The sequence below is a fragment of the Vigna umbellata genome, chromosome 4 (assembly GCF_029865625.1).
Source record: "Vigna umbellata cultivar VRB3 chromosome 4, Vumbellata_1.0, whole genome shotgun sequence".
In the NCBI taxonomy this organism is placed as follows: Eukaryota; Viridiplantae; Streptophyta; class Magnoliopsida; order Fabales; family Fabaceae; genus Vigna; species Vigna umbellata.
Window position 1 is genome coordinate 57,121,713 of NC_142168.1, and position 19,234 is coordinate 57,140,946.

General features: G+C 37.5%; 1 protein-coding gene across 1 annotated transcript; it reads right to left on the bottom strand.

Moving 5' to 3' along the window:
• Positions 1-12,693: 12,693 nt before the first annotated feature.
• On the bottom strand, positions 12,694-15,389 carry LOC148200654 (uncharacterized). The gene is made up of 2 exons (XM_088112163.1): positions 14,908-15,389; positions 12,694-13,575 (listed from the first exon to the last, which is right to left on the bottom strand). Exons 1-2 carry the CDS (start codon positions 14,927-14,929, stop codon positions 12,914-12,916), a joined length of 684 nt encoding a protein of 227 aa, XP_087968289.1. The 5' UTR covers positions 14,930-15,389; the 3' UTR covers positions 12,694-12,913.
• Between the last annotated feature and the right edge of the window lie 3,845 nt (positions 15,390-19,234).

A 19,234-nucleotide genomic window follows, 5' to 3' on the forward strand; every position in this document is an offset into this window, starting at 1 on the left:
TTAACACTTAGAAACTAGCTTGAAATCATGTTTTTGGTCATATTTTTAGAAATAAGAGAGCTGGACAGGTTTATGCTTGATTTCAGTGTTTTATGCAGGTTTTAAGGTGAATTTGGTGAAAGAACTGAAGAAGGATAGAGATGGAATCAGAAAAGACATCAACAAGTGCAAAAGGAGAAGTCGCAAGTACCGCTCAACGGTAGTTTACCGCTGAGCGGCACTCAGAAACTCACGTTGGATCCACTAAGGGGTGAAAATGCCGCTGAGGGGAAAAATCAACTCACACACTTACCGGTGAGTGGTAGTTTACCGCTGAGCGGCACTATTTTGTGCTTGGGCCTAATTTTTTGTAATTTTACGAATAGCATATAAGCTTTAGGTGTTCCTAGGGTTTGTATCTTTGGCTGAGACGAAGCAAACACTCTCTTTTTCCACCCCTTGAAGGAAGATCTTGGATGCTCAGGCTACCTCCTCATCTTTCTAGGGTTCTATCTTTCTTTCATTCATTATTGTTCATCTAGTTTCACCATGAATATGGTGAACTAAACCTTGTATTGTTGTTGAGGAATCAATGTAGTCTTTTGAAACTCTCATATATGGAATTTGTGTTTTAACATCTTATTTTGAGATATATGCTTTCTTTCATCATTAGTTAGGATTTTTCCTCTTTGCTTAAAGCTTGCTTTGTTTAACTCATTCATTGCCATGATTATTGATTTTGTCGATATGGGAACGTACGGGGAAATCTAGATCCGGGGATTTTCTCCCAATAGCATATTGGTTGCCTTTAAGCTTTTGCACTTCAAAATTAATTACTAGGAATGCTAGGAATTGTATGAACTCGTAATTAAGGATATGCCTTCTTGCAAGGTGATTTAGAGAGTGGCATTAGCAATTGATGAAAAGAATGATGAATTCCTAAAGTATATGAGAGTGGATAAGATGAAATTGATAACCCCAACAACATACTCATCCATCTAATTCATTAAAGTGTTTGTAGTCCTCTTTTCCATTGATCAAATTCATGCGTACATGTTTAATTATTGTCTTTTGCATTTAAACCCTACAATCAATTGTTAACAAGTCTTAAATAATCAACAAATCATATAGCTAACTAGGCCGTGAGTCCTTTGCGAAAACGATACTTGGTCTTACCTAGTTTTATTACTTGATACGATTCGGTCACACTTGCCGATTGTTAAACAAGTTTGTGGCGCTGTTTTTCGGTGTTCATAAATTTGTCATCAGTAGGACGTGTGCTGCTTTTCTTTCCAAAGCCAAGCTGTTGGGCGTGAATCAACTACTGGAAGCGTGAAGCCCATGCTTGCTGGACCAGGCCGTGTTGATGTTGTCCGCATCTCCCCAAGATGTCACCGTGCAGCTTCAATTCTCCCCATTTATTACTCATGGGCTTCCCTTTTAATGAAGAATGAACGTCCTCCTCACGTGCTAGAGCTCTCCTTTGGACCGTGACACCCCTCTTCTCCAAGATTAATTGCTCATGCCTAAAGCCCATCATCAGCGTTTTCTTATTCCAGCTGTGGACCTCCCATTTCTTTCGCGGGTCTCTTACCTTGCTGCACGTTGCTGGACACAAGATGTGACACCTCCTGGATGTGCTTCACGTTGCCACCACATGTTGCTGCTCTGCTGGACTCTCCTTGGACGTGTGCTACTAGGCTGCCTCCGCTTTCAATTTGCTGAATGTCACCCTGCTGAACCAGCTGTTGTTGGACCAAGCCAAGACCGTGACATTTCTTCTTTGTTGCACATGTGATAACAGTTGAAAAACTGTTATTTTCATGCTTAAAGTTGATACTAAAAGCAACCTTTAGACTTAGAAACTAGCTTGAAATCATGCCTTTTGTTTATATTTTCAGAAATAAGAGAGCTGGACAGGTTTATGCTTGATTTAAGTGTTTTTGTGCAGGTTTTGAGGTGAATTTGGTGAAAGAAGTGAAGAATAAGAGAGAGGACATTCGAAAAGACAAGAAAGAGTGCAAAAAGGAGAAGTCGAAGGCACCGCTCAGCGGCAAACTACCGCTGAGCGGCACTCAAGAGGTGACGTTGGAACCGCTGAGGGGCAAAATGGCCGCTGAGGGGCAAAATGGCCGCTGAGGGGAAGAAAGAAGACGCGCAATCACCGCTGAGCGGTAAATACCGCTGAGCGGCACTTTTTGGGCTTGGACTTTTGTAATCTTTTGTAACTCTAGATTAGTATATAAGGGCTTGCACGTCCTATAGTTAGGATCTTTGGCAGAAACGAGGCAAACACTCTCTCTTTCACCCCTTTGAAGGAGGATCTTGGATGCTCAGGCTACCTCTTTCACCTTTATTGGGTTTATTCTTTCATACTTTCATTGTAATTCATCTAGGTTCACCATGAATATGGTGAACTAAAACCTTGTATGTTTGTTGGGGAATCAAAGTAATCTCTTGAAGCTCTCATATATGGATTTGTTGAGTACATCTTTGAATTAAGACATATGCTTTCTTTCATCATTAGTTAGGGTTTTTCCTCTTTGCTCAATGCTTGCATTGTTTAACTCATTCTAATGCATGATTATTGGTTTTGTTGATACGGACACGTACGGGGAAATCTAGATCCGGGGAATTTCTCCCAATATTATACTGACAATATTATATTGGTTACCTTTAAGCTCCTGCACTCATGAACTAATCATTAGGAATGCTAGGAATTGTATGAACTATTTGATTAGGGAGAAGCCATCTAGAATGGTACATTAGAGAGTGGCATTAACAATGATGATTTGAATGTTGAATTCCTAAAATATATGAGAGTGGATGAGATGAAATTGACCCCCAACAACATATTCATTCATATATTTCCTTGAAAGTGTTTATCTTTTGTCTTTGTCATTGATCAATTCATGCATACATGTTTACTTTTCGTCTTGCATAATTAAATCCAAATATTTCGTTTGTAAGTCTTAGCTAATCAACAAATCACATAACTAAACTAGGCCGTGAGTCCTTTGGGAAGAACGATACTTGGTCTTACCAAGTTTTATTACTTGAACGATTCGGTCATACTTGCCGATTGTGAAACAAGTTTGTGACATCATATTTTGGTGCTTACAAATTTGTCCATCAAGTTTTTGGCGCCGTTGCCGGGGATTCGTGGTTTAACTGGTTAATTTGTGTGATTATTGATTACCTTTGACTTTAATTTTGAATTTCTGTTTTTATTTTTTCTGTTTTTATTTTTTTTTATCTTTTTAGATTTGATTTTTATCTTTTAGGTTAGATTTTATTTTTATCTTTTTAGATTAGATTTTATTTTAATTTCGAATTTTTATTTTATTTTTCTGTTTTCTGTTCTTCTGTTTTCTGTTTTTTATTTTTCGGTTTTTATTTGATTTTATTTTATCTTTTTAGATTAGATTTTATTTTATTTTATTAGATTTTATTTTTTATCTTTTTAGGTTAGATTTTATTTTTTATCTTTTTAGGTTAGATTTTATTTTATTCTTATTCTATCTTTTAGGTTAGGTTAGATTTTATTTTATTTTATCTTTTAGATTAGATTTTATTTTTTAGATTAGGTTTTATTCTATTTTATTTGATTCTATCTTCTAAATCTTTTATCTTCTTATATCTTTTCAATCTTTATTTTCTTCTATATCTTTTTGTGCTAACAATTGTTTTTAGGGTTTTGTGCCTAATGTCTGCAGAATGCAATTTGATCAAGAGTTTAACTATAGGGGCACTCAATTCTACCAAAGTAATCTCAACCAATGGTGGGAACCTCACTCAAGCATGGATCAAAGCCAATTTTGGCAAGCTGCTGGACAATTTGAGAACCAACCACAACAACAATGGCAGCAACAACCCTTTCTATCAGGAAGTTTGGATAGGTTGGAGGACACCCTTCAACGATTTTTGAAAAATTCCGACTCTACTCAGAAAAGCATTGAAGAATCATGTAAAAGAATGGAGATGCAACTTCGTCACATTAGTCAGATATTAAATGATGATGTTAATACTGATGTTAACCTTGAGGAGGAAGGGCAAGTCATTATCACTGAAAGTGACAAGATTCTTGATGAGGAAAAATTAGAGGGAGATGAGGAAAGGGTAGAGAGAAAAGAGAAAGAAGAGTTGAGTGAGAAAGATAAAGATGAAGAAAAAGAAAAAGAATTGGTTGAGAGAGAAGAGAGAAAGAAAATTTGTGTGAAGATAAAGAAGTTGAGGAGAAAAAGAGAAAGGAAGAAAAAAATAAAAGAAGAGAAAAAGAGAAAATTTAAGGAGAGAAAAAGGAAGAAAAAGAAGATGAGAGGAAAGAAGAAGAAATCACATGAAAAATCACATCCTCATCTAAAGAAGAATCATAGGAAGGAAAAGAAATTTAAGTGCTTCATGGAAATCTTCAAGAAATTGGAGATTAAAGTTCCTATGATTGAGACACTGCAACAGGTTCCTGGTTTGATCAAATTTCTGAAGAAGTTCAGTAGGAAGAAGAAAAAAAAGAAGAAGGAACTTGAGCTTTAACAGGGTCAAGCTAGTGACGTTAAAGAAGCGCTTGCTGGGAGGCAACCCAGTGGATTTACAAACTTTTGATTTGGTTTTGTAATTTATAATTTGTGAACATTATTCTGGACATTATTTTATTGGATCTAGCATCTACTGAAGGATGCTAGGTGATTAAGTATCTACTGAAGGATACTAAGTTTGTAACACCTACTGATGGGTGTTGGTGAGAAGATTTTGCACTTACTGATGGGTGCTGGTAAGTTTGAAACACCTACTGATGGGTGTTGGTGGATTTTGGGTCAGGCTCGTGACGTTAAACAAGCGCTACCTGGGAGGCAACCCAGTTGATTGATTGTTTTCTGTTTGTCTATTTTAGTTAGGGTTTGCATAAGCATTTTTAACATTGAATTGCAGGGAACCTATGAGGGGTATGCTAGGAAGGCACGTAGGTCAAGAAAAGAAGGAGAAGGGCACATCACGAAAGTGCCGCTGAGCGGCATTTACCGCTGAGCGGTACTAACGCAGATGGGCTTAAGTTCCCCTTAGCGGAACCCGAGCCCATTGGGGTATTTTTAAACCCTAAGCTGCGCGTTTTTACACTCTTTCAAGTTCTTCTCTGCATAAACACTTCCACACCTCTTCTCCTAGGTTTTCCACATCTTTCTACTCTTCCCTCTTTAGAAGATTTCTCTTCCACTCACTTTTATACTAGTGTGTCATCAAAGTTTGGGGTTGGAAGAGAGCATTCTAGTTTGGAAGCATTCTCATATCATCTAGCATCTCCACCCAAGTAAGTAAAATGCATTTTGTTCATTCTAGGGTTCTTGAATTTGAATGTGATTGTCAAAGCATGAATACTTAGGGGTTTTAGTTTCTATGCATGATTTGATGATATATTTGATGTTTGAACCGATTAAACTGCTTGATTATGAACTGGAAAACTGAAAATTGCATTTGGGTGGAGTTAGGACTGTTTTAAAAAGAGATTTGCAAAAATCTGCAGATCACCGCTGAGCGGCATTTACCGCTGAGCGGCACTCTGCCAGATTTGTTTTTTTCTGGTTTAGTGCGTGTTTGAATGTGGCACTGGTGGCGCTGAGGGGAAATTCTGGCCCTCAGCGGTGGTTTAGCTTCGAAAGGAGTTGTGTTCTGAGTTTACTAATGATGAACATCATGTTCTGTGGTTTTGGATTTGTGTTTGAATGCAGGAATGGCATCCTCTTCAGGAAAGAGATTGAAAACCATGGCAACCAAGAGGAAGGAAAAGGAACCAGAGCAGCCCCATAATGGCAGGTTCCTCTCTAGGAAACATGAGAAGCACTTTAGGGTGGTTCAGGACAGGAGACTTCTAATGGAGAGAAAGGTTGGAATGATACCTAACTTTGCTCCTCAATTTGGAGAGCAAGTGTTAGGGAATGATTGGGGAAAGCTAGCCACCTATCCAGCACCTGCCAACATAGCTGTGGTCAAGGAATTCTACACCAATGCAAAGAAGATTGGTGATCATCCAGCTGAGAATTATTTGGGCTATGTTAGAGGCCATGCTATCAGGTATGATCCTGACTCCATCAATAACTTCCTGGATACTGTGTGGGCTGGTGAGCAATGCCAGTTTGCTCTTAGCATGGAGGAAGGTGCTGACTTTGAGGATGTTGAGAGAGTATTATGCATACCTGGAGGACACTTTCAAAGGAATAGATCTGGAGCAGTGGTTAACATTAGGAGGACAGACTTGACTCCTCTTGCAAAGTATTGGATGGCATTTTCTCATGCCAACATTCAGCCATGCTCACATGTGTCAGATATCACTCTCAGCAGGGCACTATTCATCTATTGTGCTATCAGAAACTTGAATGTTAATATTGGGCAGGTGATAGCTGATGAGATTAGTGTGTGTGCTAACACCTCAAACAACAAAGCACCACTGGGACATCCTTCTTTGATCACTCACCTTTGCAAGCTAGCTGGGGTGGATACTTTTGTTCCACCATTTGAGAGGCCAAGAAAAGCTATAGATGAGGCCTATTACAGACAGTACTGTGGAGGTGAGGAGGCAGCCCAGCCAGTGCCACCACGCCAGGCTTGTAGAGAGAGAAGGCCAGCACAGGGCAGTACTTCTGCTGATACTCATGAGGCAGAACCATTCCAGATGAGGGACATGTATATGTCTCTTATAGGTGCTCAGTTGCAGTCCATCCACAGAGGGCAGGTGGCCACGGCTGAGATGATAGTGGGGATGTATGATACCCCTCCAGCACACAGGTGGACTATGGATGAATTCCATAATGTGGTAGCTTGGCCAGAAGAACCAGTATATGGAGGAGCTGGAGCAGCTGAAGCTTCAGCCAGAGATATGGAGGAAGATGAAGCAGAGGAGGAGGATGCATTTGATGAAGATGATGATGAAGAGGAAGAGGAAGATACAGAGAGCTCGGACTGATGAGGAGCTGAGATAGCATTTACTGATGAATGCTATCATATGATTATGCTTTTATGGTTTAAGTTTTCTGAACTTATTTGTTTTTGTTTTTAGATTAGGGTTTGATGTACTCTATTGAACACCTGGTTTGTTATGATGGTTTGCTATTAACTGTGATTGTGTGATAAGTAATGCTTGATGATGCTTATTGATTGATTGATGTTGAGATGATGTGCACATTAAAATGCTTATACAGGTGATTCACAAGCTTTGTGAACAAATGCATAATATCATGATTGTGATTGTGAAATTAAGCAGGATGTGTATGTCAAATGTGAATGAGCTTATATGTGAGGTTTTGAGCTCCAGAGTGGTTATTGTTGAATGCTATTACTTTGAAAGCATGAATGACTTTGCCTAGGTTTTCTATGATTGAATCAATTGCTTGTTTTGCATCATATGATCAAAGGCCGTGTTTTTGAAACCCTTTTTATTGGCCAAATTCATAAAGTTAGCCTTCTAAAAGAGAACACGTTGTGTTCTATCCTTTGAACCCTTAGCCTTAAATATACACTGAACACCCTTGATTGAAAATCTTTACCTTGAGTTAAGTAGAAGATCTTGTGTGGTATTGTTAAATGTTCAAGTTTGGGGTTATTGGGGAAACATGAAAAAGGAAAAAGCATTGAGCTAACAGCTAAAAAGTAAGAATATGCAAAGAAAAGAAAAGAAAAAGAAGCAAAGCTCAATGCAAATGCAAAAGCAAAGGCAAAAGAAAGTTGGGAATGAATAAGAAGATTGTGTTGTTATGATTCTCTTAACTCAAGGATTTTGTGATCCAGAAAAACCAATTTTCTTGTTAGCCCAGCCACATTATAAGCCATTGAAAAGTCCTTGTGATGATGCATGCTTGCGAATGTATTTGATTGTGGTTAAATGAAAGGCAAAGTTGATTCATGTGACATTGTGATAGTGGAGTGAATGAGTGAAACACTTTACCTCTTATACACTTGTGTGTTGAGTGAAACACTTTACCTAGTGAGGAAATATTCCACAAGCACATGAACATCCATGCTTAATTGATTGATCATTCATGAAAAATAGCATTTGTTGGAATTTAAATGACTTTGTGAACACTAAAGCATGTGCACATCTTGATTGAACTCTTGGTCTTAAGTTTGAGTGAAGTTATTACTTATCTTGAAAAGAGGATTTTGAATGAGTGAACCATCATATGAATTGGTTGGAGATGGAGTTACATTTTATTTGCTTGAGGACAAGCAAAGTTCTAAGTTTGGGGTTGTGATAACAGTTGAAAAACTGTTATTTTCATGCTTAAAGTTGATACTAAAAGCAACCTTTAGACTTAGAAACTAGCTTGAAATCATGCCTTTTGTTTATATTTTCAGAAATAAGAGAGCTGGACAGGTTTATGCTTGATTTAAGTGTTTTTGTGCAGGTTTTGAGGTGAATTTGGTGAAAGAAGTGAAGAATAAGAGAGAGGACATTCGAAAAGACAAGAAAGAGTGCAAAAAGGAGAAGTCGAAGGCACCGCTCAGCGGCAAACTACCGCTGAGCGGCACTCAAGAGGTGACGTTGGAACCGCTGAGGGGCAAAATGGCCGCTGAGGGGAAGAAAGAAGACGCGCAATCACCGCTGAGCGGTAAATACCGCTGAGCGGCACTTTTTGGGCTTGGACTTTTGTAATCTTTTGTAACTCTAGATTAGTATATAAGGGCTTGCACGTCCTATAGTTAGGATCTTTGGCAGAAACGAGGCAAACACTCTCTCTTTCACCCCTTTGAAGGAGGATCTTGGATGCTCAGGCTACCTCTTTCACCTTTATTGGGTTTATTCTTTCATACTTTCATTGTAATTCATCTAGGTTCACCATGAATATGGTGAACTAAAACCTTGTATGTTTGTTGGGGAATCAAAGTAATCTCTTGAAGCTCTCATATATGGATTTGTTGAGTACATCTTTGAATTAAGACATATGCTTTCTTTCATCATTAGTTAGGGTTTTTCCTCTTTGCTCAATGCTTGCATTGTTTAACTCATTCTAATGCATGATTATTGGTTTTGTTGATACGGACACGTACGGGGAAATCTAGATCCGGGGAATTTCTCCCAATATTATACTGACAATATTATATTGGTTGCCTTTAAGCTCCTGCACTCATGAACTAATCATTAGGAATGCTAGGAATTGTATGAACTATTTGATTAGGGAGAAGCCATCTAGAATGGTACATTAGAGAGTGGCATTAACAATGATGATTTGAATGTTGAATTCCTAAAATATATGAGAGTGGATGAGATGAAATTGACCCCCAACAACATATTCATTCATATATTTCCTTGAAAGTGTTTATCTTTTGTCTTTGTCATTGATCAATTCATGCATACATGTTTACTTTTCGTCTTGCATAATTAAATCCAAATATTTCGTTTGTAAGTCTTAGCTAATCAACAAATCACATAACTAAACTAGGCCGTGAGTCCTTTGGGAAGAACGATACTTGGTCTTACCAAGTTTTATTACTTGAACGATTCGGTCATACTTGCCGATTGTGAAACAAGTTTGTGACATCATATTTTGGTGCTTACAAATTTGTCCATCAACATGCAGCCGTCTTTTTCCAAACCCGCATCAAAATTGAATTGCCATGGGCCGTGTTGCTGTTTTTTTTTCTTTGTGCAACCTCCTTTTCCATTTTATATAAAAAAATATGTAAGTGATATGGAATTTCTCTTTGAGTCCCAAAATATTATCCAACTGTTTCCTACAATTAATAATGCAAATAATTAGTCTCATATAATTCAAATTAGTTAAAATAAGAATTTCTTGTCAAATTAAGCACAGTTAGCAAAAACGGAAAAATACCGGACATTTAAGCACAATCCCCTGATTAATTCTAGCACAATAAACTAAGTGAAGTCAAGAAAATATTGACTCATCAAAATAGACCACACTTAGTCTTTTGCACTCTTGGGCAAAATCAAGACGCATATCAAGGAATAATTCAAAGGACATTAGAGAAGTGACACAACTCAACTCACAGAAAACAAAGACTAACAAGGACAGAAACAAAATTACACAGTTGTCAAAGAATCTAGACCAAGAAGGATGTAGACAGTACCCAACACAGAATCAAGGAAAACAGATACTCATAAAATCATCCAAGCAATTCAAAGCATGGCAAAATGATCAATCAGCTCAAGAGGTGAATCAAAAATAACAAAACCTCACAGATGCACTATCAGTGTTTCTCTCAAGTGTCTAAGGTAAAGAATTTCAACTCAATGCACTCAAGAAAACAAGCAACAACAGACTTGGCAAGCCTCTAATATCAACACTCAAAACATATGCATGTTCAGATCAAAAGGTCTTTTATGGATGTAATGGGGCCAAGGACAAGGGAGGATAAATATGGATGAGAAGCTACAAACCAAAAGAAATAGAGGAGCAATGGGGAACAAGTGTAAACACAGTCAACTCACACCCAAAACCTCTAATTCAATCCTCTTCTTGACTCCATTATTCACAATTTTTATTATTTTTTTCTCATTTTTCTGTAAATTTTTTTTCTTTTCTCATCTTGTCTCTTTTCTTTTCTCTCTATTTACAACACAACTGTAAGAGACAAGATACACAACATATTTACAAACACAAAACAAGAAGAGGAACCAACTAGCCAATTCATAAGAATCCCCAGGGAGACCACACTTGTTCCCAAAACACTTCCAAAGCTCCAAAATTCCCTAAGGTTAAGGTGATCATGGTTTTTCACTTAGGGCTAGTGTATGAGCTTCAAAACAAAAAAAAAATGAGGAAAGTATAGGCTCAAAAGGGGTTATCAAAGGATTAGAATAAGGTAAGCTTATTTGGCTAGAGAGGCTCAAGAACAAAAATGCCTTTATCACTTCCAAACATGCATATCAATCAAGAATTATCAACAAGAGTCAAGCCAAGGCATATGCGCAAGCAATCAAGAGACATATCACATACAAGAAAGAACATCAAGTGGCTCAAATTTTTACACAGGGTATTTGTGTCACAATCAATTCTACCTCTCAAACATCATAATCATCTTCCCAAGCAAAGAAAAACAAAGATTTCAAGCAAAGTATCAATGAAGTGAAGGTCAAGTCTACAAACTAAACAAAGTCCAGAAAGCAAGAGAAACATGCAAAACTGTACATAAGACACGACAAAAATAACCTAGAAAAGAAAAAATTTAACCAAGAAAACAAAAACTAACAAAGAAAAATAAAAATCTCCCCCAATAGACCACACTTAAACTACACAGTGTCCTCAATGTGTCATAAGTATAAGATCAGAAATCAGAACAGTGAATAGATCATGGACAAGTGCAATAAAAGTAGGGAAAGGGGGAGAAGGGAAAAAGAAAACTCCCTTGGTCATGGTGGCAGTTTCCAATTTTGGACAAGTAGGGAGATGTTTTCCACCACTAGATCCAGTAAGGAAGTTTTGAGGAAGAATTTCTTCATCCTCCAGATAAGATCTAGCAGGGAAATGTCTTCCATAGTTGGATCTAAGAAGCAAAGATTGTTGATGAGTGGGTTCAGCTGGTGCCTATTGATCTTGAAGCTTTTGTGTATGCTAGCACTTTTGTCTTCCACCGTGGGAGTTTGCTGGTCAAATTCATGTGTACCTCCTGCAATAAGGTTAGTGCATGGTGGCTCCAAAGAATCTATATGCAGAGGTATAACACCCAATCCCAATGTAACAAGCTGAACCTCATATATACTCTTAGAACATGAATCAATTTCAAATTTAGAAGCAATATCATCAACAGACTCAGATTCATGTTCAGTGCATTGATAAGAAGTATTCAGATAGGATGTCAAAATTTGTTTCTCATCATGCAAAGAGTGGAAATGAAAATCATGCTCATCAACATCATAATCATCAACAACATACCCATTAATAGTATAATCATTAAAAGCATAATCTGTTGGTATCGGAGGGGGTATTTTTCGAAGAGTAAAGCGCAGCGGAATTAAAACTCAGAGAGCGGAAAGCGTGTTCGATCACAATTAAAAATAATTTGGTCCTTTTAGTAAAAATAACTTTCTTTCAAAAAATTAATCAAACAGTTGATATACGTAAAATAATATGAGTGTAGGGAATAGAAAAATCACACAGATATTTTTATCCTGGTTCGATTCAACAGAATCTACGTCCAGTCGTTAATCACTATAAATAGTGATTAACAGTTCCACTAAAAATGGTTTAACAGATTACAATCAAATGAACAGGAATAAAACGAAAAGAACCACTCTACCAACTTGAAGAGAACCGCTCCGGCAATCAACCAACGATTCGCAAGCTTCTCCTTACACAAGACTAGGCAGAGTACCTTGCTAACTTGAAGAGAGTCTGCTCCGACTATCGACACACGATACGCGAGCCTCTCCTTTCACAAGACCAAGCAAGGGAACAATGAACAAAAAGCTCTCTAAGAACGTTCCTCTGACACACAGTGTTCTAAGCTTTCTCAGTTCAAAAAAAACTCTCTTCTGATTTCTCCAAATCAAATTATATACCCAAGTACACTGAATGCCAAAGGTCAGCTCCCAACTGCCATGAATAATCGATTATTGTAAGTGATAATCGATTATTCAAGTCCATTACAGAGTTTTCAAAAAAGTGATAATCGATTATATGAAGTGATAATCGATTATTCAAGTATGACTTGTGATAATCGATTATTGCTTAACCATAATCGATTATACTAGTAAAAATTACAGTGTTTAACATTTTCCTACTACATTCAAAATCTACAAGTTGCTTTTTTTAAATATTTTCCTACTACATCCAAAATCTATAAGTTGCAGCATCATCAAAACACATCTTCAGGTTTTACCAATACTCCTTATTGGTAACATAATCAAGCTCAAGTATGTTTGCCTCTTCTTCCTTGAAGGTGGCTAAAGTGGTCTACCGGGATCACAGTTGTTGCTTATACCTGCCTATTCCTTAAAATCTTCATCAGTCTCCTCACGTGCAAGAGTAGAGTCATAGGAAGGTGGGAAAGTAGGCGACACAGTAGTAAGCACATGACTCTGCTCCCCATCTCTTGTGTGGGTGGCACTAACATCATCAGGAATCTGAACAGTCTGAAATGGTGATTCTTCTAAAACTTGAGATTGTTCCTTAGTGAGCTGAATAGCCATCTGCCCTATCTGATCATTCAAGCTTTGAATGGATGCTCTGGTATCTTTCATGAACTCAATGTTCTGCATGGCCATCTCCCTTAGTAACTCCTCCAATGTAGGCTCAAAAGTAGAAGGTTGAGGAGCTATTTGGGCAGGAGCATCATATTGCTGACTTTGGTATTGCTGGACTGGTGGAGGCATACAAGTACTATGGAATGGTGGTTCTTGATAATGATGTTGTTGTGGGGTACCTTGCCATCCCAAGTTAGTGTCATTCCATCCAAGATTATTGTTGTAACCATACTGAGCAGGGAATAATTCATCCAAGAACAATCGCTTAAGATCTTCCCAAGAAGTGATACACCCTAAAGGAAGACAATAAAGCCAATCCCTTATTGCTCCTTCTAATGAATGTGGAGGCTTCATTGAAGAGCAAATTATGTGGAATTCCTCCAAATGTCTATGTGGGCATTCACCTGCAAAACCATGAAACTTAGGCAATAAATGTATCAGTCCAGAGGTGAGAACGCAATGAACATCATCCTCATTAAGTGAAACCGGCTCACAAGGAGCTCTCTCAGGAGTTAGAGGATGAGTCATATTGTTCTCAACATAGAAATCAGTAGAATATACATGAAGACTGTAATCAGAGTTAGATGCAGAAGGAGAATCATAGACATAGGCATAGGCAGAAGAAGCAGTATTCACAAAATCAAAATAGGTAGACATGGAATAAGACGGGGGAAGGTAGAAAGGAAATGCTAAAAATTACGAAACAAACAAAACACAACACAATTAAACATGCGACACACACAATAACGCACACACAAAATAGAACACCACACTCACAACACAAGACAAAACACAACACACACTAACACAACAAAAGACCTAAGACCGAACCGTTGGTCCCCGGTAGCGGTGCCAAAATTTGATGCGGCTGTCGCGGCCCATCAAATTTGATGTGCATTAAAGAATGCAGTATAGTGCTAGGAAGTGACTCCTAGGTCGTCTCTCAAGGACCAAATTTGGTTCGAGACTTAGGTCAAACACGCAGTTGGGGGGTTTGAAAGAGCTTTTGTGATTAGAAATGAACTAAATTGAAACCGAAAATTAAATACAACCGAACATAATTGAAAACACTGAAATAAATGAACAAAGCATGAAGATCGACGATCCTACAGATGACCGAATGATTCTACATTGAGACCAAACGACCTCTAAAACAAAGGAGAAACTTTGAAATGTAGGAAGATAAAGAAGCCGAACAGAATAAACATCATAATGAACGGAAATAGTAAATCGAACATAATAGACAACATAGTGAACTGTAAAAGTAAACTGAACAATGCAAAAGGTAAATATCCAAACACAATTAGAACTGTTAAAATGCAACACTTAAGCTAAAACATTAAATGAACAATGTAGCCTAAAAATTAAAATCACAAGTTAATGCAAGAAAATAAAATTTAAGATTAACCATGTTTAATAGCTAAACAACTGTAATCACAAAATAAGGCAATGAAAAGTTGCAGTGGCAAGAAATAAAGAAAGTAAGGCATAAAAATCTGAAATTTAAATGCAAGAACGTAACAAGAAAAATCATAACCCCAAATTAAAAATCTCTGCAAAAGAAGGGAAATGAATGTGCTTAAACAAAAAATATTCCAGCCGTGAAAGCAAATGAAATTCTATTGGACATCACCGTCCATGTGCATCCACTTCTTTAAAAGAAAAGAAAAGAAAACAATCCTATGTTGTGGCTGTTGTAGGAAGGTAACCCATTTCTAATTGAAAAGTCATAGCACCTTTCCAAAATAGCCAAGTCATTCCTACTGTAGGTGGCGGCTTTGCACAACAACGTGCTCAATCCTCAAGCAAAAAAAAGTAAAAGTCTCCTCTTCAAAAATCAATGAAAGCTCTCTGCATCATCCGTAGCAGCACCTCTTCACTGTGCTTCCCTACCAAGGTGGCGGCTGGCTCCCATTCACTCTCCCATCCACGTGTTTCTCTCATTTCCGTAACCGCCCCTTTCATGGGCTGTGACCGTGTGAAGACTTTAATGTTGCAGGCCGTGTACTGCTTTTCTTTCCAAAGCCAAGCTGCTGGACGTGAATCAACTACTGGAAGCGTGAAGCCCATGCTTGCTGGACCAGGCCGTGTTGATGTTGTCCGCGTCTCCCCAAGATGTCACCGTGCAACTTCAATTCTCCCCATTCATTGCTCATGGGCTGCCCTTTTAATGAAGAATGAACGCCCTCCTCACGTGCTGGAGCTCTCCTTTGGACCGTGACACCCCTCCTCTCCAAGATTAATTGCTCACGCCTAAAGCCCATCATCAGCGTTTTCTTATTCCAGCTGTGGACCTCCCATTTTTTTGCGGGCCTCTTGCCTTGCTGCATGGGGTGTTGCTCCCTCCACCACCCCAAGTGCTCCCTGCACCTCTCCACTATTTTCTTTTATTCCAAAAATATTCTACACTTCCCCACTATTTTCTTTTATTCCAAAAATACCCTACACCTCCCCACTATCTTTAACAATCTTTCTCTCTCTACATTAATGGAGCATTCATATGGCTTAAATTTAAACTTATGATATATTACAAAATATAAATTTCAGAGGAAACTTCAATATTAGTGCTTCTACCACTTCCATTTATAAACTTAAAAGTTAGATACAAATACAAAATAATAAACATAATAATATTAATAGTAAATAATATATTATTATTATTATATACTAACTTTATAATGACGAAAGAACTAAATAAATTTCAAATCTTTAACAAATAATTTTTTTTTATATATTTTAAGTATTTAATAATATTTTTATATTATTTATCTAATGAATTAAATACTTTATTCAAATTATTTGAGTCAAACATGTCGGTAAGTTAAAACATAATATAATAAAAAATTATAGATATTAAATGTAAAAAAAACACACATATATATATAAATATTTTTCTAGAAATTTAGAACAAAATTTTACCATTTATTAAGTAATTTGAAAAAAAAATATTGAACAGTGAAAATAAGATTGAATCAAAATTATTTAAGGAAAAGTGTAAATAAAATTTTGCAATATGTTACACGTTTAAATCTGAGCCATGTGAATGCTCCATTAATGTGGAGAGAGAAAGAGAAAGATTGTTGAATATAATTGGGAGGTGTGGGGTATTTTTGGAATAAAATAAAATATTGGGGAGGTGTAGAATATTTTTGAAATAAAAGAAAATAGTGGAAAGGTGCAGGGAGCACTTGGGGTGGTGGAAGGAGCAACACCCTGCTGCATGTTGCTGAACACAAGCTGTGACACCTCCTGGATGTGCTTCATGTTGCCACCACATGTTGCTGCTCTGCTGGACTCTCCTTGGACGTGTGCTATTGGGCTGCCTCCGCTTTCAATTTGCTGAATCTCACCCCTGAACCAGCTGCTGTTGGACCAAGCCAAGACCGTGACATTTCTTCTTTGTTGGACATGCAGCCCTCTTTTTCCAAACCCGCATCAAAATTGAATTGCCATGGGCCGTGTTGTTGCTTTTTTTTTTCTTTGTGCAACCTCCTTTTCCATTTTATATAAAAAAAATATGTAAGTGATGTGGCATTTCTCTTTGAGTCCCAAAATATTATCCAACAATTTCCTACAATTAATAATGCAAATAATTAGTCTCATGGAATTCAAATTAGTTAAAATAAGAATTTCTTGTCAAATTAAGCACAGTTAGCAAAAACGGAAAAATACCGGACATTTAAGCACAATCCCCTGATTAATTCTAGCACAATAAACTAAGTGAAGTCAAGAAAATATTGACTCATCAGTGATCATCATCCTTGTGAATGATCACGCGGCCACAAGCAACAAATCCCATTTGGTGAAATGTTGTCTCACTAATCTTAGTTCCAATTGCTTGAATGGCTTGAGTGAGTTCGCGTTCCACACTTACGCCTTTGTACTCTAAAATGCGAGAGATTAGAAGTGCATATGGAAGATGAAAAGAATTATATTTCTTGGCCTTCAACATGGTGTCGGATGTGACCGCTGGCCAATCAATGTGTATGTGATTTAAAATCCCGTACATGAGTAGAAGATCTGGCTCTGAACATTGAGCATGGTTAGTGGCACGAGGACAGAGAAGCCACACAATCAAGTAGTGGATCATCCTTTCTTCAACCTTGAATCCACCAACTAGCAGTTGCCGACAGTTGATTTGTTGTTCAGGATGTCGCAAAAATGATGTCGACGGTTGATTTGTTGTTCAAGATGTCGCAAAAAGGATTGAAAGGCAATGAGACGATTGAAGTCCGGGACACCAAGATGGACTTTTACAACATCATCCCATATTGTTAGTTGAGCAACAGTCGTCCAGACGTCATCATCCAAAATGATTGGAACTCCTTTCACTTTTGTGGTGATGATTCCGTCACGATAACGCAGATTTAAGTAGAAGACATGAATGAGATCTAGGTGGATGCACCCCTTTGGCTCCACGAGATGAGTAAGTCCTTGAGCACCAAACAGATATGGAAATTGAAAATCATAAAATCGATAAAAATCAAGGCGTATGAACTTTACCGCTATGATTCGTCGTTCTTGCCAGAAATGAACATAATCCGTATGTTTTTCTTGATCCGAAGTCCACCCATCAATGGTTGCAGGACGAGGTCTGGAAGAAGAAGATGTACCAGTGGTTCTCCTACGGTTTCTTCTTGATTCAGCCATGAAAGAAGTGGACAGAGGGAAACTTGGAAAGAATTGAGAGAAATGAAGAAAATTGGTTCAGATTAGAATTCAGTAGAGTTCTGGGTGCAAAGAAGTGACCATTAATCGATTATAGGAGGCTATTTATAAGAAAAATCAAGAAACTAGCCGTTTTGAGTTGTTTATAGCCGTTAGGATTCGCTTCAACGACTCTATTTCTGAAACTGGTCGCGTGATAATCGATTATTGTAAGTGATAATCGATTATCTGCTCAAAAAGTCACTTTCAAGAAATTGTATGATAATCGATTATAGATGAAGATAATCAATTATCTGCTCATAAGTGTCCAAATTTGGGTTTGAGTGAGAATAATCGATTGTTCTATGATAATCGATTATCTGCGACTAGAGGCTTTTGCCAAAGCCAAAAATAATCGATTATTCTCGTGTGATAATCGATTAAAAATGCTAAGCTTACGAGAATTGTGAAAATTTCAGAAATCTTGAGCCTATGACATATTTAACACTCCTAACTCTCTTCTAAGCTCGTACAATCTATCTTTAGGCAGTGCTTTTGTAAAGATACCAGCTAATTGATGTAAAGTATCAATGTATTCTATTTAGCAATCTCCCTTTTGAATATTGTCTCTTAAGAAATGATGTCTAATCTCAATATGCTTTGTTCTTGAGTGCATTATGGGGTTCTTGGTTAGATTTATAACACTAGTGTTTTCACATTTCAGAGGAATGTGATCAAGGAAGATATCAAAGTCCTCAAATTGCTATTTCATCCATAAGATTTGCGCACAATAATTGCCAGCAGTAATGTATTCAGCTTCAGTGGTAGACAAGGCTACACAAGCTTGTTTCTTTTAGTGCCAAGATACTGAAGAACAACCCAGAAAATGACAAGTTCCACTAGTACTTTTCCTATCAATTTTACAGCACCATAATCTGCATGAGAATAACCTATTAAGCTATGTGAAGCATCACAAGGATACCAAAGTCCAAAAGATGTAGTTCCTTTAAGGTATTTCAAAATCCTTTTGACAGCAATTAAATGAGATTCCTTAGGATTAGCTTGGTACCTAGCACACACACATACGCTTTGCATAATGTTTGGTCTACTAGCAGTTAGATACAGTAAAGATCCTATCATTCCTCTAAACATGGTTTCATTTACTCCTTCACCAGATTCATCCTTATCTAAATAGCAGGAAGTTGCCATCGGTGTGTTGGCTTCTTTACAAGTATCCATACCAAACTTCTTAAGCACTTCTCTACAATATTTAGTTTGGGAGACAAAAGTTCCCCCATCCATTTGATTTATTTGCAGTCCTAAAAAGAAATTCAGCTTACCCATCATAGACATCTCAAACTCACCTTGCATTATATGTGCAAATCCTTCACACAATGAATCATCTATAGACCCAAA

What these genes read in the sequence shown, in the direction of transcription:
- LOC148200654 (XM_088112163.1), bottom strand. Translation starts at nt 14,929, where the DNA reads ATGACTTGGCTATTTTGGAAAG. An exon ending in GACTTGGCTATTTTGGAAAG is followed by an intron (nt 13,576 to 14,907) that starts GTGCTATGACTT and finishes ATGGTTTTGCAG; the next exon opens with GTGAATGCCCACATAGACAT.